Source organism: Pinus tabuliformis, chromosome 6, assembly GCF_031772625.1.
Source record: "Pinus tabuliformis cultivar Carrire ecotype Pingquan chromosome 6, CPIR1, whole genome shotgun sequence".
Lineage (NCBI taxonomy): Eukaryota > Viridiplantae > Streptophyta > Pinopsida > Pinales > Pinaceae > Pinus > Pinus tabuliformis.
This window is the reverse complement of record NC_142292.1, coordinates 246,927,125-246,954,967: the sequence shown is the minus strand read 5'-3', so window position 1 is coordinate 246,954,967 and position 27,843 is coordinate 246,927,125. Positions and strand designations below refer to the sequence as shown.

At 39.8% G+C, this 27,843-nt stretch overlaps 1 protein-coding gene across 2 annotated transcripts in view; it reads right to left on the bottom strand.

Moving 5' to 3' along the window:
* GC5 (golgin Putative 5) overlaps positions 1 to 27,843 on the bottom strand; it is a 237,316-nt gene that overhangs the window by 178,243 nt on the left and 31,230 nt on the right. For both annotated transcript variants that reach the window (XM_089415144.1, XM_089415147.1), the window contains exons 4-5: positions 3,152 to 3,223; positions 2,857 to 2,931 (exon numbers count right to left, since the gene is read on the bottom strand). In XM_089415144.1, the coding sequence (XP_089271270.1) occupies positions 2,857 to 2,931; positions 3,152 to 3,223 (147 nt within the window). The remainder of the gene's footprint in view (positions 1 to 2,856; positions 2,932 to 3,151; positions 3,224 to 27,843) is intronic.

Sequence of the window (27,843 nt, the reverse complement as noted above, 5' to 3'; positions counted from 1 at the left end):
TTTCATGAAACTACAGAAGCAATTTGTGATTACATGATTTTTTATGAGAGTACTTCCTTTAAACTCAAGAGAAGCATCACAGCTGGCCAGAAGAGGTCAGGCACCACAAGAGGCCTGCCTGAGTGGGATGGACAACCTCAAGGGGTGAATCAGAAATCACAAACACTTCCATTAAGCTAAGCTGCCATGAACAGGGTACTATCCCATCAAATTGACCAAGGACTTGCTCCAGGCCCCAACCACTTATTCATGTCTTCAAGGGAATTGAACTTCGGTAGTTGGCCTTCCATGCCATTATCTTCACCACTGAACCATGACCATGTCATCTACAGTACAGCTCAGTTTCTCAGGTAATGTGCCGCAAACAAGCACAACTTTCTTAGAAGGTCAGCAATCAGGCATTGGCACAGCAGGAACAAACTCCTTTCTGAATACCATAAAACCACTTTAGAAAAGTGTAATGTCCCTTTCTAATTAATTGCCCTAAGGGGAATGAAATAGCCTATCCAACCCCATAAGCTACAGTCATTGATAAAGGGGGGAAACCCATTATCCAATGTTTTGGGGCAACATTGGATAAATTTGGGGTAGCTGAGACAAAAGGCCAAAATTGGGGGCTACATTTGTAACACCTCACATTAGATTAAGGAAGAGAGACCCCCATGAGGAATCTATAAATAATGGATAGATAGAATCATTTTATCATCATTGATTTGGATTGGAATATCTCTGTTCTTTTGAGCTGTGGCTCTGACAGTTTTAAGACCCCTTTTTTCCCTTGATTGGTTTCAGTGGTGCTGATCCCACCCTAGCCAATCTCCTCTCTCCTTTACTTCATCACAGCGCAAACACTTGGAGCATCTCTGATATGGTTTGGCAAGCAAGGAGGTGGATTTTCCTGTGGTCTTTCTGTGGAGCGAAGGTCATCTTGGAGGTATCCCTTTGCCACCAAAGTTCTGTTCGGACAACGAAGTATCTCTGTGACGAGCGCAGACCACAGACCGCAGACTGCAGGACCACAGGGCCGAGGGCCGCACAGCCGAAATCCTGAACCTGCGGATTGGCTCTCCTGAGGTCAACTTGGGCTGTAAAAAGCCCTGCTGTAGCAGCAAATTATATGTTCAGACAGTAAGGCTTTATGAGGCCTCTGTCCCAGCCAGCGAATCGGATTGAAGAGGAGACAGCATTTAGACCCCTGTTCAGGACAACATGACTCCCTGAGGCCCCTGTCCCCATCAATACTGACAGCTGTAGCCGCAAGACATTTGGGAGGAAGCACGATCTAATTCCTTGATTTCCGATAGGCTACAAGTGCACTGAGACCACCAGTGCAAATCAGCGTACCAAGGGGTCTTCTGTGAATGACAGTACCGAGTTTGAAGAGCGATGAAGTCACAGTGGAAGGCCACATTAGGTGTAATAGAGCCTCATTGGAGAGTTGATAGTAGAAACAGTTGAATTGACTAGGGTTTAATTTGTGGTTGCAACTATATTATCAGTATTTAAGGGACTGATACTGTTAGGATGTAACAGCCCTAGTAAATGGTTGTTAAAGTGGAACTAAAGTTACTGAAGTTTTCGTACTGCTTATGTATCAGATATCTTGCTGATGTTACTTATCTCTTCACTGTTGCATTTTATATGTCATTGGGAAAGTTGTAAATGATACTGTGTTATTAGTGCAATATATCCCTTGCTTTGAAACCCCGAGGACAAAATCTCCTTGGATCACTACAAAAAAGTTCACAGCTAATTGTGCTGTGGTTGCACAGTCAATCATGATGATCGACTTCTTCAAGAAATATGGTTGACATGTTGAACATGACATGTTGGCCCTTTAAAAGATTGACATAGAAACAAGTTGATCACTAGCATATGGTGGTGTGAAACATCATATGACCCATTCCCATTGAACTAGAGTCTTAAGTTCAACACTTCCAAGGAGCAATGTTGTTTTTCTCCATGAGTCTCTTTCATGTGCTGGGTATGCTATCCATTTTTCATGTTCCATTCTTGAATCTTTACAAAGGTGTAACTTTCAAGGGTTTTTAGTAGTGGCCACTAAGAGCTACTATTGCAAAGAAAATATTACAAATTTTGAGTTAGAAAGAATTTAGAAACAATCTTCATAATGATGGGACCCGATCTTCCTCTCCTTTTACTCAAGTAAATTGAAAGCCACGTAGGTCTCAGGAGACATGAGAGAGAAATGACATCAAATATTGAGGATGGAGTACATCCCTGGCTTCTTCCCAACCACAACAGATTTGTGTAAACTTCAATGTCATCAATGATGGCTCACTGGTTATTCATCCCCATTATAAATGGGTTTTCCTGAATCTTGAGTACATTTCACAAGTAGACCCCATTTTGGTGTGGTGATATACTTTAGCTGGCTTTTCCCTTTCTTTAGTTATCTTCCTTCATATTGCTTTACATTTACAATTAGCTTAGGATTTTATTTATCTGAGAGGATACATCCACCAGACAACCATAAGTCCTTGCATGCTGAGCTGTCTTTCAGCCATGTTGACCTTTATTTTGGTCCTTCAAGGAAATCAATACAATTTTATTTCATTTCAATTCAGAATTAAACATGCAGGACTGTCAGGCAATTAGTTATGCATCAAGTTTATATGCTTAATTAATTGTACCATAAATGAAATTGGAAAAAAACGATATTAAAAAGCAAATAGACCATTTGAGCCAATTTGGAAGTAATCAACATAGGGAAATAAGTCAACAGTAAAACCACATCAAAAAAATAAGGCCTGGTCCAAGAACATTGTTGAAGAATAGACACAAAATATAAAACCCAATCTCAGGATAACAAATCCTGAATAATGCCATAAATACCTTCCGTTCAAGGGCTCCAAGGCGTTGCTGGTATTCATCCCGTAGTGCATCAGACTCTGCCTCTGAAGATCTCTTCTATAATAATTAAGAAATTTAAGAGCGAGCCATACACACCACCAGAAAATTATCAAAATATAGAAACAAATCAATTTACAAGCAGCATCGCTGTTGAAAACAAATGCATACTCAATAATCTTAATAGACATGACACGTGCCAAACAAAACAGTCACATCGCAAAGCAGAACGCTGACAAATACAACATTAAAGCCAGATAGTTAATTGATTCATACCTACCTTCAGATCATCAATTGTGTTTCTGAATTGTTCATTTTCAATCAATAGCCTTGAAATCTCGTCTGCTTTTGCCTGTATGAAACCAATGTTGAGTCAAAGCATGTATACAAAACTCAATTCTGAAGTACATCATAGTTGGAAAAGCAAAATTTAAGATTACAAAAAATTATAATGAGACAAAAGTAAATGTGATCACTTAAACTGATATAAAGTGCTAATTGATTCAATTGGTTATTTATGTTTCTATCAGTTACAGAAGATCATTCCTATTTTAAATTCAGAGAAAAAGCTGGGATTAACCTTCTATTGTATTTGTGAAACTCTGTTAAGAAGGCAAAATATAGGTGGCTACCCTACCAAAATAGTAAAATCCCCACCCAGGAATACACTCCATAAAAATAGTACTTGCTCAATTTCTATGGGGCTTCCAACAGTAACCCAGGAAGTGCCAGGCTGCATTCTCTTCACATGTTCAACTGGCATAGGTGAGACAATGAATATTATGGCCGAGTTCATTGCTCAAATATAAGAACTGGTCAGTTGCAGCCATCTTAGAACCATGAAACCGCTGATTGAGTATAATTATTTGCTTACTAAGTCTAATACCATCTTATTGGGTGATAAATGATTAGCTATAGGTAGACCTACTGAAGGAGAGAAGTTCCCTTATGGAAAAAATACAAGATTTTGAGAAGAATCGTGTAAAACAATAACTGAATAAGGTAACCGATGGAATAGCAAGTAGTGGGGTACTTTTGGTGTCCAGGTAGCTGTGAATTAAAACTCACAAGGTAGCACTACATAACAGCTGTTAGTGCAAGATATTGCAAGGGCATAGATACTAAAAAGGCATAACCATCAATCTATGTATCAATGTTAAATGGGATTTCTGGCATCACTTGTCAGAGGGGGAGATGTTCAACGGCTCAAGTGTCACTTATGGAAATGTTATTGATATATTGCCAGTCTTATAAATTATACTATTTAACAGACAAATACTTGTACAAGATGTTAAAATTTTAAGAGAATGAGAGATTAAATGGAACCAAAAATCCTGCAGTAAAAAGGAGAAAAATGCACCACTCAACAGAGTGCTGGCGCTGTACACAAGCTCAGAGCCTCAACAACGCACAGTAAGTAATTAAGGCAGCCTAACCGAAGCTCCCAAAACAGAAAAATAATGTGTATAAGTGAGAAAAACTAGACAAAATAAGGTGTTCATATGGGATAAAGCCGCACTAGTAAATGCCTTTAATAGCTCAGTGAATATGCATGAAATCAGCCTGCAATAAGTGCACTAAGAGGGAAATGCACACAAAAGAGAGGAACACCACCTCAAAATATAACTTTAAGATAAGATCATTTTATTAATGTCAAGAACTATAAATAGGTCAAAGGGACTGCTGAGTACATCAGAAATAATTCATGTGGTGAGTGAAAGCACAGCTCCTATAAAAGCATATCTAACTGCTAAGTTCAAAGGCCCAGAATCTAAAATATATTGTCTAAGAAGCAAAAGCATACACAGATGGAAGTCCCAAAGAGGAGATGATCCCTCACAAAACCCCAAGGCAAACTTAAACAAATTTTCTGTTTTATGTTAGACGGAAAGTTTAATTTAGGGTTTGTTTTTTAATTAAAAACATGAGGCATGTGCCAGGTTTTGGCTCCATCTCTGGCAGTTTACAATATATTTTAACTTTGTGGCATGCATTCTTCCTGTTTCAACACTCGCGCATTCTGAGCTAATCATTAATCTGCAAGTCTGTAAGCTATCCAAGCTCTGTCATCCAGATTCCATTCAAGAATCCCTCGTTGTCTCCGTTTAGTCTGTCACCTTTTGTACAATGTACACCCAGCACTGTATAGACCATCGCTCCATCCGTCACATCCATCGCTTCCCTCATTCACTGTGGCATATACTATATAGTAAACCCTTGCTCTGTCTATAGCTGCTTCCGTTAGTTTCCATTAAAACCCAGTAATTGATTTGTAATTCTCTAAGCATCCGATCTGAAATATAATTTAAACTGTTGTTCTGAAAATTAAATTACAAATACACTGAGTTTTCTAACTATAGCATGCACAATGGAAATAAGCAAAGCTGAAGACAAACACATTCAACGCATAAAACATCAGATATAACCATGAAACCCCAACTCCGTGGAAAACATGCAAACTGTGTGTTTTTTAATTATCTTCAGCAAAAATTATCTTCAGGCAAAATTACAGCAAGAGGACACTTCCCTTTTACAAAAGAAAACCAACTGAACAGCTCCATGGAAAATCGAATCATCCCCTGTGCACTTCTCCTGTTGTACAGCCGTGCAGTACGGCCTCTCTGCACAACTGTACACACTGTACAGATGCGCAGTACAGCCTTCTCTCTACGCACTATACTGTTGTATGGCCGCATTGACGCTGGGGTAAATTAAAGGTTGTTCAGCCCTCTCTTTCTCTCCCTCTTGGTCGTTGATCTTCTGCTGACTATCAAAACCCTAGCTTTTCTCTTGCTAAGCTAACACACACTGCCTATGCCAAATCGATCTGTCCACTTCTGCGCCCTCGTTGTCTCCGTTTGCAGTCTGTCACCTTTTGTACAATGCACACTCAGCACTGTATAGACCATCGCTCCATCTGTCACATCCATCGCTTCCCTCATTCACCGTTGCATATACTATATAGTAAACCCTCGCTCTGTCTATAGCTGCTGCTTCTGTTAGTTTCAATTAAAACCCAGTAATTGATTTGTAATTCTCTAAGCATGCAATTTGAAATATGATTTACACTGTTGTTCTGAAACTTAAATCACAAATACAACTGAGTTTTCTAACTGTAGCATGCACAATGGAAATAAACAATGATGAAGACAAACACATTCAACGCATAAAACACCAGATATACCCAAGAAACCCCAACTCCGTGGAAAACCTGCAAACTCTGTGTTATTTTTATTATCTTCAGGAAAATTACAGCAAGAGGACATTTCCCTTTTACAAAAGAAAACCAACTGAACAGCTCCAAGGAAAATCGAATCATCCCCTGTGCACTTCTCCTGTTGTACAGCCACGCAGTATGGCCTCTCTGCGCAGCTGTACACACTGTACAGATGCGCAGTACAGCCTTCTCTCCTCGCACTATATTGTTGTATGGCCGCATTGATGTTGGGGTGAGTTAGAGGTTGTTCAGCCCTCTCTTTCTCTCCCTCTTGGTCGTTGATCTTCTGCTGACTATCAAAACCCTAGCTTTTCTCTTGCTAAGCTAACACACACTGCCTATGCCAAATCGATGTGTCCACTTCTGCGCCCTATTTCCCCTTGTAATTTGACTTGGGCCCCATCATCTCATTCAATGGTTGAGATTAAATCATCTACTGAAGTTAGGATTTTAATTTTTACTAAGTCCAACTTTAGGAAATAGTTAATTAAATTAATAATCTGCTAAGTGGTTGTCTTGTGGTCCCTCTTATAGCCTTGGCACTTAGGCAAGCAGAACCCTTGCTTCTATACTCCAATCAACATTCCCTCTTAGAGAGGAAGGTGTTATTGTTAATTTTAGGTATGTTCTATGCTTAGAGCAATTTATTTGAATTTTCACAGTTAGCTCAATATATTTTCCAGATCCGCAATCACATCAGCATTAAAGTAAACTGCAGATAGAACATAAACATAGATCGCAAAAGACAAGCCAAGACAAGAAAACACAAGATGTGGCACTAGCCAGGGACAAACTCCAATGTGGGAAAACCCTTGATCAATTCTTCTTATATGTTCTTCAATAGTTCAATAGAGAGAGAGAGAGAGATAGTACATATACAACAGAAGTCAACACTTTGATTATCTAAATAAGAGCATAGATCATCTCTAAGAAGATGATACATGAGGTAGCTGAACTCAGTTGAATACATGCTGCTTCAACTGATTCTTCCAAGTGACTCCATTACCATACTGCACCTATCATTGTGCTGCTCCGCATCATCATGCTGCACCTCACTGTGCTGCACCATGTTGCACCCATCATCATCATGCTGCATCTCATCATGCTTCACTAATCATGATTGTACCCATCATGTACTTGCTGTCCCATGTGCCATTTGTTGCACCATGCTGTCACACTGCTTGTCCCAATGTTTAGCACTGGTGTACCTTGCTGCCACACATGCTGTCCCAAGGTTTAGTACTGCTGTACCTTGCTGTCACACATGTTGTTCCAATGTTTGTTGACCATTGCCAAGTTGTCCCCTTTATCATTCTCCAACAAGCACCATTGCCTAGCTGTCCCATTTGGCATGATGTACCTTGCTGCTGTCCTAATGAGTTTGCAGCACCATGCTAATGCTGCTGTCCCATTGTAGCCTTGTTGTACCATGTCATAGCTTGTTGTGCTATTGCTTTCTCCACCAGGTATCACAGCCTTGTTGTCCCATTTACTTTCTCCACCAAGTGACCTTGCTGCCCCATGTATCTAGCTGCCAACACACCATAGAAACGTTGCTCCAAACAGTTTATATACTATTGTTCGTGACTGTTCTGATTAGGGCACTAGGGCAACCCTAAATTCCACACACAGTCCTTAAACAGCCCTCTGGAAACTGCAGCACACCCTTAAGAGACCTCTCCTTTGCTACGCTGCTGCCTAGGGTCAATATCAGCCCTTAAACTGCCCCTATGCAAGCCTTGTTGTGGTGCTAAGGCCTGCAGCCTAGCACACAGTAGTCCTGTAGCCTTAGGTCCCTCAAAACAATGCCTAAACCAACAGCATTTAGCCCTTAAGGGCTTGGCCTAGCACACCACATATTCAGCCTCTATTACAGTAACTCGGACCCCAAAACAGTCCTCCTATTCCACGTTGTTCCAACCTCCTTATGCTGCCGCTAGGGCATGTTATAACCCTCCTTGACTACGACTAGGTACAGCTCATTTAGGGCCTCCTCTATAGCGTTATTTCTCCATCCTAGGACTGCGGCTAGGCTCCTTTAGGCAGTGTATAGAAGTAGGGTCTCTTCTCTTGAAATGCTGCTAGATCATCCTCCTTAGGACTGCATTAGGGCTTTGTAGAGGGCAGCGTGTAGGCCTCCTTCCCTCCTACGTCTTAGGGCTACTTCCTCTTAGATTTCTCTTACACTAAAATCCAAGACAACTGGAGAGAAATCAAAAGAGAAGTGTGTGTGAAATGACTCTCAAGTCATCTCCTTTTATACTAAAACGTTGAGCACCCATGGGTGTTATTTAGTTGTTACAACATTTGATTCTTCATACCTTGGGTTCCTTGCCTTCTTTGAAGAGTCGGTCGTTTCCTTGATGACTTGCATTCCTTCAATCATTGAAGATGTCCCTAGAATGATTGATACCATCATCAAGTGATGTGTCCCTACATTCGGACACTCCTCAACATAATGGTTGAACTTATTACAAACAAGGCATCTGCCTTTCCTTCCACCCTTAGACCTGGACTTCCCAATGAAGTGATCTTTAGGTAGGCCATCAGAAGCTTCCGCTACGCCATTCTGATAATATTCTCTGCTTCAACTTCACACTTGGTGAATTTGAAAAGGGATGAGGAATCCATTGATCCTTTTGTCCTTTCCCAACTGTCTTTGGTGATTGCTCTTTCACTCTTGCTTGGGCTTTGTCTTGACCTCAACTCTGATACCATGTTAATTTTAGGTATGTTCTATGCTTAGAGCAATTTACTTGAATTTTCACAATTAGCTCAATATCTTTTTCAGATCAGCATCATGTAGGAATTAAAGTAAATTGCAGATAGAACATAAACATAGATCGTAAAAGACAAGCCAAGACAAGAGGACACAAGATGTGGCACTAGCCAAGGACAAACCCCAATGTGGGGAAACCCTTGATCAATTCTTCTTATATGTTCTTCAGTAGTTCTGCAGAGAGAGAGAGGGAGAGAGTACATATACAACAGAAGTCAACACTTTGACCTATCTAAATAAGAGCATAGATCATATCTAAGAAGACGATACATGAGGTAGCTGAATAGAGTTGAAGACATGCTGCTTCAACTGATTCTCCCAGGTGACTCCATCACCATGCTGCACCTATTATTGTGTTGCTCCTCATCATCACGTTGCCCCTCACTATGCTACACCATGCTACACCCATCATCACCATGTTGCATCTCATCATGCTTCACTAATCATGACTATACCCATCACTCTACTGCATCATGTACTTGTTGTCCCATGTGCCATTTGTTGCACCATGTTGTCACACTGCTTGTCCCAATGTTTAGCACTGGTGTACCTTGCTGCCACGCATGTTGTCCCAATGTTTAGTACGGATGTACGTTGTTGTCACACATGTTGTCCAATGTTTGCTGCACCAAGCACCATTACCTAGTTGTCCCATTTTCCATGTTGTACTAAGCACCATTGCCTAGCTATCCCATTTGGCATGTTGTACCTTGCTGCTATCCTAATGAGTTTGCAACACCATGCTAATGTTGTTGTCCCATTGTAGCCTTGTTGTACCATGTCATAGCTTGTTGTCCTATTGCTTTCTCCACCAAGTATCATAGCCTTGCTATCCCATTTACTTTCTCCACCAAGTGACCTTGTTGTCCCATGTATCTAGCTGCCAACACATCATACAAACGTTGCTCCAAACAGTTTATATATTGTTGTTCGTGACTGTTCTGATTAGGGCACTAGGGCAGTCCTAAACTCCACACAGTCCTTGAACAGCCCTCTGGAAACTGCAGCACACCCTTAAGAGACCTCTCCTTTGTGACGTTGATGCCTAGGGTCAATATCAGCCCTTAATCTGCCCCTATGCAAGCCTTGTTGTGGTGTTAAGGCTTGCGGCCTAGCACACAACAATCTTGTAGCCTTAGGTCCCTCAAAACAATGCCTAAACCAACAGCGTTTAGCCCTTAAGAGCTTGGCCTAGCAAACCGCATACTCGGCCTCTATTACAGCAACTTGGACCCCAAAATAGTCCTCCTATTCCACGTTGTCCAGCCTCCTTATGTTGCGGCTAGGGCATGTTATAACCCCCTTGACTGCGGCTAGGTACAGCTCGTTTAGGGCCTCCTCTATAGCGTTATTTCTCCATCCTAGGACTGTGGTTAGGCTCCTTTAGAAAACATATAGAAGTAGGGTCTCTTCTCTTGAATTGCTGCTAGATCATCCTCCTTAGGACTGTGTTAGGGCATCCTCCTTAGGACTGCGTTAGGGCTTGTAGAGGGCAGTGTGTAGGCCTCCTTCCCTCCTGCGTCTTAGGGCTACTTCCTCTTAGATTTCTCTCACAGTAAAACCCAAGACAAGTGAAGAGAAATCAAGAGAGAAGTGTGTGTGAAATGACTCTCAAGTCATCTCCTTTTATACTAAAATCTTGAGCACATGTGGGTGTTATTTAGTTGTTGGCCAACCTTGACGAATTGTCTTATAACACAAATAAATTCATAACTCCATGAATACTTATCGGAATCGGATGATCTTTAGATCAATCCTACACCTCTTGATGAGAGAGATCCAAGAAAAATATTAGCGGCCATAAATAAGATGACCCACATGGAGTTTGGCCCTAGTTGCCAATTTTAACAGTTATGCACTACACCCACCTGTCTCTAAGGCAAACAAACCTGCCCCTTGGCAAAGCCTTGGTCAGGATGTTTGTTGTCAACAACTCCTCTATCGGTATGCACTGGAGTCAAACTATACCTCTCTGAACAATGTCCCTGATGTGATGATAGCATATCCCAATCTGCTTTGAACGATCATGAAACACAAGGTTCTTAGAGAGCTTGATGCAATGTTGATTGTCACTGTGGATCACGGTGAGCTCTAGCTCCTATCTAAACAAGCCCACAAGCAACTTCCTCAACTAGGTGGGTTTGCATGCTGCCAAACTGGCATCCATTTACTCGGGGTCTATTGAGCTCATTGCAATTGATCTATGCTTCCGACTGAACCTGGAAACAGTTGTTGATCCAACACTGAATGTGAAACTCAATGTACTTTCCCTGTCTGTGGAACTCCCTTCCCAATCTGCATCAATGAAGCCCTCAAGCCTCACCTCATCAACCTGTCACTTTTCCTTTCTGTGGAACTCCCTTCCCATTCTGCATCAGTGAAGCCCTCAAGCCTCACCTCATCAACCTGTTACTTTTCCTATCTGTGGAACTCCCTTCCCAATCCGCGTCAGTGAAGCCCTCAAGCCTCACCTCATCAACTTGTTACTTTTCCTGTTTGTGGAACTCCCTTCCCAATCTGCATCAGTGAAGCCCTCAGGCCTCACCTCATCAACCTGTATATACCACAATCCATACTCCACTGTCCCCCTGAGATATGTAAATATGTGCTTGGCAGAAACCCAATGCTCATTCGTGGGCTCGACCATGAACTGACTCAAAGAGCTAATTGCAAAACATATGTCTGGCCATGTGTTCACCAAATACATTTCTGACCCAATCAATTGTCGATAAAGCATGGGGGCCACTCACTCTGATATGAATGTGTCCACCTTCTTCCAGTTTGTGATTAGAGGTATGGTCATGGGCCTGCAATCCTACATCTAGAATTTTCTCAGAGTCTTTAGGGTGTTGAATGGTGTTTTCATTGATGTTAATGTCAGTCCTTGAACGCTCTTAATATTCGTCTAACTTTCATTGATTGGAAGCTCCAAATGACAAGAAGGCCTGGGAAGCCCTAGATGACCCACACTTGTTGAGCAAAATGGATCTGAAGGACAGTGATTATGATTGTGATACCATCATCATTTGATTCTCCTTGTCATGCCAATTCCAACAGTAGGTGGCACGTCAAGTGGGTCCTCTCAGTTAAGGAGATATGGCTACTTGAAGTTGTTGTGCCGAAAGTGTGGTCAAGATCCCCAAAATGAAAAGATAAGGGCAGCCTATTAATTGGTTTATTTGTGCATTCTTATTTCAAAAATAATTTAAAATTAATTTTCATGGGCCTCCTAATCAAATCTGACTACAAAAGGAAGAATATATCAAAGGCAAATTAATTAAATACTAGGAGCTCAAGTCGACTTCAAAGGGGTTTAACACCTTTGGCTCCAATATTAGTTTTTGAGAATTCAAATTTGAATTTTTGTATGTCGGCTCCCTTGCCTATTGGGTAGGTCTGCCCCTGCAAAAGCCTTTTCATCAAGTATAAATACAGAACTCGGTTCTCCCCCAAAGCATCAATCTGTTCTAAGGTAATTCGCCATTTTCTGAGGCCAGTTCAGAATGTTGCATCAGGAGTAGGCCAAATCTGATCAAGGGTTTTCTAGAGATTACTTGTTTTCTTTTTGTTCGAGGGTTTTGTTAATACAGTGACACTTTCTGAGGCTCAACAGAAGTCTATCTGAAGTCAGATCAGTGGTTCATTCATGTCAAATTTCAAGGAATTTCCAGGACTAATCAACTTCTTTTTCTGTGGAAATTCTTCCTTGTTCAAAAGGTCACTCTTCTGAGGCTACTGTGGCCATGTTCTGAGATAGTTTTTGACCTATGTCTAAGGCCATTCAGGCCCTCATTCCTGAGGCTCGCTGTGAAGAAAATTTCGCATGCCCGGAGGCCATTCAGGCCCTATTCCTAAGGCTCTCTTTGAGGTTAAATGTGCAGGCCTGAGGCCTCATTTTGTGCTTAAACAGAAACGTTTTTTGGGGTAATTCTTGCTTATGGATCTGACTGTCATCTAGCCAAATTAAGGGTCTCTTTCTAGCAGCACAGAAGGCCAAGTTTTGGGGCTTAAACTTTTTATTTATTTTTGGAGTTTCTTCACTAGAATTTGTGGCATAAACTTGACTACCATGAAGCAGTTGATGGTTTATCCGTGCTTCATCTCTTAGTCTATTTTCAGCCTCTTTTGGCACAGGTCTCTATGACTTATGTGACCTAATTCGCTAGTGGAATCTGAGCCACTAATCTATGTGTGGTATTTGTATTGCAATTCAAACAAGAAGAAGCCTGTGGTTGAGGCTTATCATTGCAATGGATCAAAACAATACAGATTTGTATAATATTATGCGTTGGATCTATTGCCTAGAATGTACAACTGTTTGGTAATCCTTGTGCGTGACTATTGAGTGGCTACAGAGCAGTTTGAGCGCATTAATACCTGACTGAAGATTGTTTTCAAAAAGGGAGACCTGTTGTCACAGATCTGCATATGGAGTACATATCTGAAGCTGATTGATAATCTGAGAAAAGAAAATTTAGTGTTGTCGTGTGCAGAGAACTTGTATGCTAATTTCAGCTGAATGTTGCTTTTTTTGCTGGCTTGATAAGGGTGTAAATGCTGTATGACAAAGTGATGCTGCTACAGTAGGTTTGAGAAAACATTTATTTAAATGTTGTTATTTAAGAATTGTTGGTATATTGTCGTTTGCTTGTATGGTTATAATATTGGTATAGGGGTATGATACTACTGTTGGGATTATGATATTGTGCTATAGCAGCCATGTATCGTTAGAAGCACTTATACTGTTGTAGGCTTCCTACATAATGGAGTGACAGTGCACATGATTCCAGTGATTAAGAACATGATTATATTGCCCTTCTGAGTTGAAGTTTGCTGATGTGATGTACTAGAGTGATTTGATGTTGTGATGTATATATTAAACAAAGAGAGAGATGCAGATCAGATCGATGTTACAAGCTCCTAGGGTTTGTCATTGAATACCTAGGATTTGGCAGCTTGATGTAATGATGTTGCTAGGGTTTTGATTCAGAAGAGTTATTACCTAAGTTACCAGGATACGGCAAGGATACGTTAAGTAAAAAAATATACAATAATATTTTTTAAATTTTAGTAAACATATTTGATGTTCAAAATCAAAACCATTCATGAATCACAACATTAAAACTAAAATTATTAGATAATGAATCTGAACACTGAAATGATGCATCTTGCCTCATGCAAAACGATAGTAGTAAATACAAAATGAGTGTTTCATCAATGATCACTTTATTAATATGATAATATAAAGTAGGTCTATTTACAAATCCTGAAATGGGTCTACATCATCATCATCTGCATATTGCAACTCTACATTGTGAATAGACGATGGTGCACCAGGAATGTCAAAAGTTGCTGCAGAAGTAGGAATTGGTTGTGTAGCATCCTCGAGTAGATTAAGATGAGTCATGGCATTCAATGTCATGTTTAAGTCAAATATATCAGGTTCCACATCCCACATCCTACTTGGACCTTTCTTGTACTCTGGACTAGAATCTGATAGAAGGTGAAGGTTGGAATGAACATATACAAGATCCTCAACCTTTCTTGCTCCCAGTGGGTTTAGCTTCACTGAATGGATGAAGCCATATGTACTCCAGTTCCTCTCAATTGATGAGGACCTAGCAACCTGTGATAACAACCTCGTGGCTAGAGTTGAGAGACAAGTGTTGTCCCCACCATGGAAGCCCCACCAAGTAATAGGATCCATATGCCCCTGATCATCCATAGTTAGTGGATCTGAAAAGATCCCAGTGGATTGTATAAATATAAGTCACAGGACACGTCCTCCAAGGTCCCGTGTCCCGTATTTTACGTGTCGGACACGAAAACGGCACTAAAACGTGTCGAAAACGTTCTTCATCGTGTCCTATAAAATGTAAAACGTATTCGCCGGTTTTCGTCGTGTCTTGCATTTGGAAAACGCGTATTCCGTTGATAGAAAACGTTGCTTGCATCAGCTGCAATTTTTTTTTGAAAGAAACAAATAATTTTTGAGTGGGCAGCTTAATGATCAAGTCTAGGCCCTAGTATTGATATTCTATTCATGGTAATGTTAAATTCTTAAAGTAAAAGTGACATTCTCCTTAATCTTCATTTTCATCCTTTTACTTAAATTTTTAACATTACCATGAAATGACTCATGATGTTTGAGAGTGGTTCCAGCCTCATTGGATTTCATATGGAAAGTAGAATTTTAGATTTCATTCAAAATGCCGCAGACTTATCAGTTTTTCAGGATTTCAAGATTGAGAGATTGTAATGTTTCCAGGTGACACCACCTGCCCAGGCTACCCCTGCCACCAGTAGAGGACGTGGTCTACCTCCTATAGCTCCTACTTCTAGTTCTTCAGCTTCTAGAGCATAGCAAACTCCACTACCAACTCCACCAACACCAGCGTCTACATCTAGAGGGAAAGGGAGAGTTGTGGCATTTTCTCGCAAGAGGGGCAGAGGAAATCAATAGGATTAGACTTTAGTTATTTTCTTATGTGCTTGTAAGTTGTACATGAACAATGAACATTGAATATTCAAGAATCAAGACCAAGCATATCACATTCTAATTTCTAAATAGTAAATTTTGATTCTATTTATTTTTTTAAAGTGAACTATGAACTTTGAGAAGTAATTATATTTTAATTTGATTAGATACGCTGCAACCTGCAATTTAATATGGATAAAAAACTATATTTCGGTATATATATATATATATAAAACGTGTCCCACGTGTCTTGTTTCCAGGTCGCTGCGTTTCGTATTGAATACTCGTATTTACGTGTCCTCCGTGTCTCGTGTCCTCGTGTCATGTGACTTAGGTATAAATGCTCCAAATTCCTCACGTACTTCCTTTGAAATTCTCTCTTCCCTATAGATTTTCCTCAAAGTTGTCTTATATCCTTGTACCACTTCACAATCTCTGTTTGGAGCTGCTCTACCAGGCAAAGACAATATTTTAGAATGATAATATTTCAAGTGCGGTGCATATGCCAAAAGGTGTAATGGTGTGGTCATTCTGTTCCACCTTTTTGTAACTATGTCTTTCACTTCATTGTAAAAATTTTCAAAGGGATCACGTTCACTTGCTTTGATAATTTCCCATATCCTCTCCAACATACTATCTATGTTTTCATAGACTTCCCCAAGCAAGGCATATTTGTGTCAAATGCCCTAATCATGTTTAGGATTGGTTCTGTGAACTGCAAAAGGTATTGGACCTTGTCCCACCATGCATCATCAAAAATGATAAGACTTTATTCTTTGTCCTTTATCAGAGGTTGAAGTCCTCCATGATTCACAAAGAGAGTCAATGACCATTGCCTGTAATGCTTGTATGACCTCCAAAAGCCTCTTTATGACTAAACTATGGAAAGCAAAATGAGTTTCAGCAACCTACATGTGTTATCATAAGTCAAATCTCAAATCAGAATAAAATAAATTATAATTAAAATTAAAAACTCATAATGCATAACACTGATTAAAAATTGAGTACCTTTAGTAGCTCCAACTTTGCAAAACTTTGATATATGGCTTGGGACATCGAATGATTGGTGATAAATATTTGGATCTCATTTGATGCTACATATATTTCATTGATCCACTCATTCTCACCAATCTTGGAAAGCATAAGGTTTAACGAATGCACCGCACATGGAGTCCAGAAGATGTGATCATATTGGCCCTCCACAATCAGAGACCTGCAACTCAATAAACCTTTGCATTGTCTGTGATAACTTGGACAACATTTGCATCAATAAGAATTATGGAGATGAGCGTTGCATCTTTTTCCACTCCACTACAATCAATGGCCTTCAAAAACATTGTTCCTTAGGGGCATATTGCGATAACATTAATTAAAGGGCGATTTCTTTGGTCTCTCCATCCATCAAAAACGATGGACACTCTTGTTTCTACCCATGTATCACGGATTGATTGTAATTGTCTATCCACAAATTGTTTTTCTGATGTTAACAAACTGGTGCATATTTTGTCATAGTGAAGGCTCTTGCATCCTTTTGGCGCTTCATTAACTGCTTTAATCATTTGTTGCCAATAAGGAGAGCGCATTGAATTGTATGCTAGCCCATTTGCATAGATGCAATGAGCAGCATGCTCATCCGCAAATTCTTTGCCCTGGTTATTGAATGCTGCTTCAAGAGGTCTTGGACTAGGTCTTTGATTAACTATGACAACTGGTGTAGATGGTAATGGGGACTTGGTTGTGGAAGCTTGCACAGGTTGTTTTCCCTTAGTGAATCTCTTATCAACGGCATCTTGCAAAGATGCATAAAACTTAAGTTTTGTTGGACTTAAACCTGTCCCAGATTGGCCATTTGGACCATTTGGACCGGTGCATACCATTACCAACACACCTGTTTTAGTTTGCCCAGTGAGATGGGCCTTCACTCTAGTGTACGAGACATTTCGAATGCTATTGCATTCACTACATCTCTATTTGTACAAACCAACCCCAAAATTTTTGCCAAGAATGTCCACATACTGCCATAAAGGAGATATTGGATCTTTATTTACATTTGTCTCCTCTTGGATCTTGGATCTTTATTGATCTTTATTGATATTCATTAAACGTTAACCACATAATATATACCTGCACGACCCTACCGCAACCACCTGCACGATGGCTATCATGACCACCTACACGAATGGAACCACGACCACCTGCACTGCAAATCATTGTGAGCAAGATAAAACGCCCAACAACCCTGACCACGATTACGACCCCTGAGAATCGTCTCGATGGTTGATTTCGAAGTGAATTAGTCAATTAGCGGTGCTATTTTGCCATCGCATAGCAACTCAACAACAGAACAATACCAGCACTAGCATTATTTCGACCCTCGCCCAACATTGAGCAACAAAGCAGTACCATGATTTGGACTTGTACCCTTCAAGTTTTATAATACATAAGACTGTCAAAAGGCCATAATTTTTGCACTAAACGAAAAATAACTTGAGTTGAACTAGAGTTGTTGAACTGTTAACTGACAGAGTTGATCGTTAAAACTGAAGTGCTAACTAATGATTCGGGCGGACCATGGAGTTCGTTGCTCAGATATGCCTCCAATCCTCCAAATCTGGCGCCAATCCTAATAAAATGCCTCCAATCAAAGTAAGTGTGGTTCTGTCACATCTGGAACCATTTCCCTAGTGGATCCAAGCGGATTGGTATCCGAATCCGTTTCAGATTTGGGGATCCACGGTTCCATCACTTGCCCCTTGCAGATCCAATAATTTTGGTTATTATTTTAGAGTTAGATGCTGATAGAATTGATTGAAATCCCGACAGTGGTATTGCAAAAAGATTGTTAATGTTATAAGGCTTGTAGTGATGTTGTTATATGTTGCCATAGCTAGGGTTTGTTCATTCCAGGGAGCCTTCACCTTGATGTATGCTGCTATAGGTGAATGATGCGGTGTGTACCAGTAAGGCACTGTTAGACTGAAGCAAAGGTTGATAGTGGTTTGACATGTGTGAGGGCAAATTTGTAGGAATGATTATAAGGACATTGCTACTATTAAGTCAGTGAGATATTTATGCTAGCAGATTGATATTTACTGAATGTTAGTGTTACAGAAATGTTGAGCATGTATCTAGAGCTATTGGGTATTTCACGAGTATTGCAAAAATCAGATTGGTTACTGAATGTTAGTGTTACAGAAATGTTGAGCACTAAATTGATTATTGATAGGGTTTGCTATTGATGTACATATTGAGTACAAGCAATCAGTGACTTTTCTCCTAAAAGGGTTTCCACCTAAAATATCTTGCCTACTGTCTTGGATGTTGTGCATTGTTGAATGGTGTTGTTATCTGTTCATGTGATGTGACGCTAAATTATGTTTTTAATCTAATGCTAATGATAATCAATGCTCTTTGAAGTTAAAATTAACTGACTGAAGTGAAATATTGATTTGCCCCCTCTCAATGTTTCCAAAATAGGGCATACTTGCCTTTCCCCAAGAAGATCTCCCCATCTCCCTGCCAAACCTCCAATCCAAGGAAATAGTACATCAGCCCCATATCCTTCATCTCAAACTCAATTGCAAGATCTCTCTTGCACTCCTAGATGAGCTTATTTGCACTTGTCAAGATCAAGGCATCCACGTAGAACACTAGAATAAACAACTGAACTCCAACAACAATGTAGTAGAGGTTGGGGTTCGCTTCACTCTTCGTGAAGCCCAATCCTTGAAAGTAACTGTCAATACAAACATTCCATGCCCATGGACCTTGTTTAAGCCCATACAAGCCTCTCTTGAATCTGCATACGTGAGTCTTCCTGTCACATGTCTCAAACCCCTCTGACTACTCAATATAAATCTCCTCCTTAACAACCCCATTGAGGAACGTTGTTTTAACGTCCATCTAGTGGATCTTCCACCCCATCTGAGCTGCAATGACTATAATGGTCCTGACAAATGAATATCTGGCCACAGGAGCAAATATCTCGTCATAGTCAATGCCCTCTACCTGCAAGAACCCCCTGGCCACAAATCTTGCCTTACATTTCTCAATGTTGCCTACTATGAATATAATATATAAAAATAATATAGATAGCATAAATAATGATTAATTATATAGTGATTAGTATACTGAAGAGGCATGTCTCTAAGGACATGATCGTTCATGAAGGGGCGCCTACCTAGGTATATTATCATATCACTTGTATTCAAGCATTTTTATATAAACATATCATTTGTCTGATGATGGACATCCTTATATTCTAGATGATCTAAATATTTTGTTGCATATTCGAACCATGTTCATTACATTGGTATCAGAGCCGCATTCTCTAATCCTGGCCATTAGTCAAACTTTTACCACATACTCAAAGATTTTGGTGTTTTTCCTACAATTTGACAATCAATTCAATTTTGGCCTTTGGCCACTAGAAGTTGAAGTTGACTTTTGATAATTACCAAAAAACAAAACTGGCCCCTAGCCATTAACAAGGAAAAAATAAAAATAAAAAAGATTATATATTAGAAAGAAAAAAAAGAGAAAAAAATATTATAGGCAAAAAAAAAAAAATATATATATATATATATATATTATATTTTGTAGAAGTCTGGGGATGCAAGTCAATATCAGCGAAACAAAAGTAGTGGTCTTCTCTAAGAAAAGAAAACATAACCAGCGTAAGTTCTACTTTGAAGGCAACATTCTGGAAGAAGTTGCGGATTACAAGTACCTCGGAATTGACTTCAACAAAAATCTAAGTTGGAATGGTTGTAGAAAGAAAAAAACTTTGGGGGGTTGGAAAGCATTTTATGCTTTTCAAAATATGTGTAGAGAGACAGAGTTATGGGACTGGAAAACCACTCAAACTCTTTTTGGGCTTCTAGTGATTCCGGTGATTCTCTATGGTTGTGAACTGAGCTAGCAGTAATTCCGACATGCAGTGGAGACAAATTGAGAAAATTCAGAAGCGTTTGATTACAAACAAATTTAAGATTAAAAGTGCAGTTCCTTATGATATCTTGTTGAGTGAAACAGGCACTGCTCCTATTGAAGCAATTGCTATGGTGCAAGTCATAACGTATTTAAAAATAATTGAGCAAATGGAAGAGGGTAGATGGCCTAAGGTTGTCTTTAATGATAGATTGTGCAAGAGCAAAAAAACTTGGATGCAACAAAATAACAAATGGTTTAGTAAATGGGGTATTTGCTTGAACGCGTGTCCCATAAACAGCGAAGAGATAAAAACTTTTGTTATGGAAAATTTCCACAAACGTACTTGGGATAAGGAGCTAGGAAGAAAGAAAAATTACTATATTGAAGTGTTTAATCCCATTCATAATCATCAACCAAAAGCATACATAGATGCCAATATCTCTTGGAGAGCCAAAATTCTTATTGCTCAGTTAAGGACTAATTCTCATCAACTCCGTTGTGAAACAGGGCATTGGAAAAGGCCAAAGGAAGTGTGGGAGGAAAGGGTATGCATATTTTGTTCTTCCGGAAAAGTGGAAACAGAAAAACATTTCATTTTAGAATGTGAGGCCTTCAAAGACAACATGGAAAGTTATGCAGATATGCTGGCAGCTAGCTCTTGGGATAATCTATTTAGCAAATGGTTTGTCGAGAAGCTGGAAGCATTTATTGTGAAGCTTCACAAAAAAAGGGTTGAATACATCAAGCAGATGAAGAAGCAATCTGTCCCAATAAGGTATCTTTAGCCTCATGGACGTTAAAATAATTTCTTTCTTTCTTTCGTATATAGTTATATAAAAAAATTTAAAAAAAGGAGTTTTAAAAAAACAAAACTCCAAATCCAAATCAGGCATCATACGCAGCCTTGATACCCCTACCACCGAAACAAAACTCCCTTTTACATTTTCCAAACAGACCATTGCCGTGCAACAAAGGCCTTCTCACTCCGCAACTAGCAACAAGCTACACTCCGTAGCTAGCCACAACCTCACCTCGCAGCGAGCAACAACTTCACTCTATCACCGTCCACAACCTCACCACACAACCAGGCACACTACCATTTATTCAACCATTCAATTACACTTCAATTCCGTACATACTGCTATCCATATGATCTGTCGCCATTGTGGAAAAGAAAAAAGAAAAAAAAAGATTCATTGCAAAATAGCAGCCTCGTGGTCTCTGATACGATCACGGGGATATAGTCTCTAGTCGCCATAATTAGTCACAGAGAATCGTGAAACGAATCTATCCTAGTGGAAACGTCATCTTCAGAAGGAGCATCAGACCTTTGGTAACATACCAAGGTTTTTAAAAAGAATACATAGATCTATTTTAAGTTAATTAAACAAAAAGGAGGGTTATCAAAAGGAAATTTCATTGGACGTCAATGTTATTAAGTGAAGGTGTTTATAAAATCAAGGAAAATAAATTATTATACATCTAAGTTCATCAAGGGGGTATTTTTGAAAGTATAAAGGAGGAATATTTTTAATTGATATTAAAAATATTTATAAAGAAAAAGGAAATGGGTCACTTTTTTAAAACTTTATTATCTTTTTTGTGAAGGGAAAAAGGTATATGCTTATTACTAAGAAAAAAATATTTATAAGTACAAATTATAAGGAAAAAAAGGTATTATAGAATAATACTTAAAATTATTCAGATAAAGATTAATTCAAGTTTTCGAAAGTATTTAAAACCAAATGGACTCAATCTATGAAGAAAAATGGATGGATAATACTCCGGAAATGAAGGAAGATTTTCCTATAAGGGTCTTTCAATTACATATCACAGATTATCTACATTAAAAGGAATATTCAAGGGAAAGAGATTAATATTGTTATCAACAGAAGCGACGAGGAAGATTACATAAATATTAATTAGGCAAATCAATTATCGATTTCAAAGCCAAATATAAGTGCAAGAATATATCTTTGGCGAGAAAGAGTATGAAATTAATGATTACAACTGACAGTTGATCATTATGAGTACATATCTCTATTCATTATCATAACTATGTTTAACAAAGAGATTGACATACTTCTCGATCTACCTTGGTTGAAAGAGTTGGGTACGTTCATGTCAAACATGGAGAAAAAATCCTTGATGTTTCCGTATAAGAAGAAGATGATCACATTTCGGAACATGACAATGAAGTCAAAATCGATAATGCCTTAATAAAAAGATTTTAAGGATATTTCAAAATTGTTAATTTTCCACTGTTATATGTTGTTACAATCACTTTAGCCCAATCTTATCTTCAATTAGCAATAAAATTTAATCTTCCAATGACCAATAACAATTGTAGATAGAACAATGTATGCAATGTAAAATAGAAGACAATCAAGAGCAATAACAAGAGACACTGAATTTGGTCAAAGACCAGGAAAAAACCCCACAAGGTGGTAAACCCTTTCAAATTCTTCTTCTTATTAGATTGTGATAAAATGTTCAGCAAAGAGAGGGTACAATATTCCAATTCATCAATCAAGAGTCAAAGTCAATCCTTTGACTATCCAACAAAATCAACCAACCACTGTCCAAATGATGAGTCAATAGTCAAATCTGATCCAAGTTATATTTGTAACAACAGCAAATGATGCCCTAACCAGTCCTAAATTCAATGGTCAAGAGCCCTTCAAAAGTCTCGATCAAACTGCCAGTCAATGCGGCCTTCCAAGTTGGTCAAAGATCAGTGAAAACAGTTCCAAAATCCACACTCAAACCTAGTCAATGGAGAAAAAATCTATTGTCAAAATCTACGATCAACAAAGGTCAAACTTCCCAGAAATCCTCAATTTATGTGCCAAAGAATGCTGCCTCCTCAATCAGATCCAAAAATGGTCAAACCAAGTCAAAGGTGGTCAATGGACGATCAAACTGTCCCAGCAGAAAAGTCAACGCAAATTTTAGATTGTCCTTCCTTTCCTTCACACGTGTGAGAGAGAGAGATGCAATTTCAGATGTATGAACCAATCACAAGAGGAGAGAGAGAAGAATGGATGAGTTGATGTGATGCCAAATGAGGTTGACTTGTCTTGTATTTATGTGCTTCCTTAGAGACCCAATTCATCCTTTAGGCCGACCTGAACTTTTGTGCACATGTGGGTTTTTATATTAAAATTTATTTTTCCTTGACCAAATTAAATTCTTCCAAGGGCAAAGAGGGTCTTCTCTAAATGAAGGTTGTCCAAAGGAGGGAATTTGTCCCTAAGCTGCCAAATTAACACTCCCTCTCAGCTAGGGAGAAATTTCTGACTACATCATCAAATGTCTCGTCATCATCAAGTTGAATGTTGTCTATGTTCATCTTTGCTCATTTGTTGAACACTCTCGAATCTAAAAGAAGAGTTTGACATCATAGGGGAGCTCAAGCTACCATCCTCTATCCAAGGACGATAGGCAGGATACGACTTACCATGGAAGGTAAGGATCAGAGTTATTCTATCGTCAGGACAATAGGCAGGATATGACATACTGTGAGGTAAGGATCATAGTTATCCTATTGTCCGCTGATCTTCCCAACTTGACCCTCAAGAGTCAGTGGTAGAACACTTGCATCCTCTCACTTGTGTAGGATACTACTTACCGTAAGTGGTAAGGATCGTAGTTATCCCAAGTCACCGCTCAACCCATTGGCCAGATAGGGAGGAACAGTCCCAACAAGCTCAGCATGTGGGTAGGGATGCCAACTGGGGTATATTTTGTCAAGTCCAAAGATGACAATCGGCAAGATGCTACTTACCATGTGGTAAGGATCTCATCTATCCTATTGCCAAACAATAGGCAGGATACTACTTACCGTGAGGTAAGGATCACAGCGATCCTATTGTCGAGAATTACCTCAACCCCAAGTGCTCTCCGGCTCAATTCCTCACCCTGGGAGCTCAGACAGGGGAGGAAGAGCATAGCTCAACGTCCTCGATTAGCCGGGACCCTTACCCGGGAGGGTCACATCCATCAATCCAAGTTTCTCTCTGAAGGTCGAGAACTTCCCTTTCGACAAAACCTTGGTGAGTATGTTTGTTATCTGCTCATTAGTCGAAATGTGATGGAGTCCCACTGCTCCTCTCTGCACCATCTCTCGAATATAGTGATACATGATCTCAATATGCTTGGACTTGTCATGAAATACAGAGTTCTTTGGCAATCAGATCCCACTCTTATTGTCGTAATATATGACTGTCGTATCCAGGACCTGCTCAAACGGCTCTCTAAAGAGCTTCCTCAATCAGACTGCCTCACAGCTAGCCATGCTAGCAGCAATATACTTTGCCTCGATCATGCTCAAAGCTACGGACTTCTATTTCCTGCTCATCCAAGATATCATCGCAACCCCAAGCTAAAGCAGCACCCTGATGTGCTCTTCCCATCAATAACATTTCCATCCGAGTCAGGATCAGTGTATCCATGCAGTCTCACATCTCCGGTAGTATATCTCAGACCAAGATTGATCGTCCTATGCAAATATCCCAGTACATGTTTGGAAACAACCTAGTGTGAATGAATTGGCTCAGTCATGAATTGACTCGAAGTGTTGACTGCAATGCATATATCTGGGTGAGTGTTCACGAGGAACATCAATTCCCTAATCAATTGTCGATGCTCAAAGGGGTTCGCCGTGTCAAGTCTAGTAGCATCTCCGCATAGCTTCTTGAAGTTCATCTCCATCGTTGTGACCAAGGACTTGCATTCTACCATTCCAAATCTTTCCAAGAGCTTCACGACATATTTTCCTTGAGAAAGGAAAATCTCACTGGGTCTTCGCCACACTTCTAATCCCAAGAAGTAATGCATCAAACCAAGATCTTTCATATCAAACTCGAAGGCTATCTCCCTGTTACACTCAAGCATCAAAGATTCACTACCTGTCAAGAATAGATCATCAACATATAGAACCAAAATCAAAGGCATACCTTGGACCACTTTGAAGTAGAGGTTCGAGTCAACACTGCTTCTTGTGAATCCAAGCTTCACCAGGTAACTGTCAATGCGAACATACCAAGCTTTGGGGGCTTGCTTCAAACCTTAAAGTGCCTTCTTCAACCTGCAAACATGAGTCTTCCTGTTCCTCACTTCAAATCCCTGAGGTTGTTCAACATATACTTCTTCCTGTAGTAAGTCGTGAAGAAGCGTAGTCTTCACATCCATCTAGTGAAGAGTCCATCCTTGACTAGCAGCAAGGGAAACAATTGATCTAATGGTGGTGTAGCGGGCAACAGGTGCAAAGATGTCATCATAATCTTCTCCCTCTTTCTGGGAGAAACCTCTAGCCACGAACCTCGCTTTATACTTCTCAATGCTTCCATCAACTCCATGCTTGATCTTGTATAACCACTTCAAATTTATGACAGACTTTCCTTCAAGTCTCAGAACAACATCCCATACACCATTCTTCATAATCGATTCATACTCTTCAGCCACAGCATCCTTCCAAACCTGTTCTTTCACAGCATCTTCAAAAGTGGGAGGCTCGGCCTATATGATGGAGCTCATAGCTACAACATATCCATGGTAACACCATGGCTTCTTGTTTTCTCTAAAGGTGCCTATGGCAGCGACATGTCTCTTAGCATCCTGTAATGTATCACAAAGCCACAAGGGTCTCTTCCTGGCGGGGGGATCACATGTAGGAGGATCCATGGGATCCATAGGCTCCATGGGATCATCATCAACATCTTTCTCCAGCTCGGGCACAGAAGAACCTTCTAGTAGGTCCATGTCGTCATCTTTCTTCTCAGAAGGAGGCAGAGGAAGGTCACTTATTTGTCCAATGGAAACATCTTCATCGAAAGTTACATCCTTGCTAAACTCAATTTTCCTTTAACCAGATATATATATTCTAAATGCTTTAAAGCTTTCACAATATCCAACAAACGTACCTATCTTTTCCGTGGCTTCCAACTTGTTCCTCTTATCCTTTGGCACATGAAAGTATGCGAGGCAACCAAATATCCTGAGATGTCCAATATCGAGCTTCACAACTGTGAACGCATCCTCGGGAGTCTTGTTATCCAAATATTTATGAGGAACCTTGTTTTGTACATAGATTGTTGTATTTGTAGCTTCTCCCCAAAGGAGCTTCGACATCTTTTGATCATGTAGCATAGCTGCAGCAACTTCCTTTATGGACCTATTCTTTCTTTCAGCCACTCCATTCTACTCGGCATCATAAGGTATGATAGTTTCCTTCTTGATTCTAGCATGCTTGCAAAAGTCAACAAACTAAAATTTTGATGTATATTCTCCACCATTGTCAGACCTGAAGACCTTGATCTTCTTCCCTGTTTGATTTTCTATCAGCGCCTTGAAGTCCTTGAACATATCAAAAGCCTCATCCTTATGCTTTGAGTAGAATATCCATGTCTTCCTGGAGAAGTCATCAATAAAGATTGTGTAGTAGAGACGACCACCAAGAGAGTGCATTGGCATGGGTCCACATAGGTCAAAATGAATGAGATGAAGTATATCACTAGTCTTGATCTTGTTGGAGGGGAATGGTCCCCTTGTCTTCTTTCCACTGACACATCTCGGACAAACTCCATCGTGACTAGCTTGAACATCAGGCATCCCAGAAACCAACTTCTTTAATTTCGCTAGGGCTTCATAATGTAAATGTGCCAACCTTCGGTGCAATAGCTCACTTTGATGATTGATGTCGTGGACCATTACTAGCAGAGGTCCTCCATTGACTCTGTAGATTCCTTCAATGCTAGATCTCAAGGTAAAAGCATCCCTCATGGGAGATTCCATAGGCCAAGTGAGGACTTTTCCTCTTATGAAGGCTACTCTCATCCCTTTGTCTTCCAAGGCAAATATGGATACCAAGTTCTTCTTTAGTCCCAAAACATACATCACATCATGAAGAAGAACGGATTCACCAGAGTCCAAATGAAATTTGACAAAACCAAAACCCTTTAGAGGATGAATAGAGTTGTCTCTAAGGATGATTTTCAAATTTGACTCCCTCTCAACCAAGTTTGAGTGTACTTCCTAGTATCCAGAGAAATGTCTAGAAGCCCCACTATCTACTAACCAACTATCATACGAATCCAGAGGGGAAGAACTAGAAAGAGCATAAATAAGAATATATTCAAATTGACTAGCAGCGGCATTATTTTCATACCTAGAGTTCCTTGACCTCTTTCGAGGACGATGACCTTCTTCATGATATACGAAGCATCTCTCCTTCTATCATCTCTCCTTCTTCTATCATCACTTCTTCTTCTATCATCGCCTTTTCTTCTATCATTGAACTCGTTGTTGTGGAAGCCATGGTTGGGACCTTGGAGCATTCCTCTTTTCTAGGTATTCTTGGGCACAGTGCCCATGCTCGCGAAAGTTGTAGCACTAAGATTTTGATAATTCCCTTTGAATCTTCTATTGGAGTCCCTAGCATATGGGGGGCACCTTTTAGATGATCTCCCTCTTCCTTTCTACCTTTTGTCTTGAGCAACAAATGCATAGGGTTCTCCTTCTTCATGATTTTGAATCCTTCCTATGCCAATCACCTAGTCTCCTTGG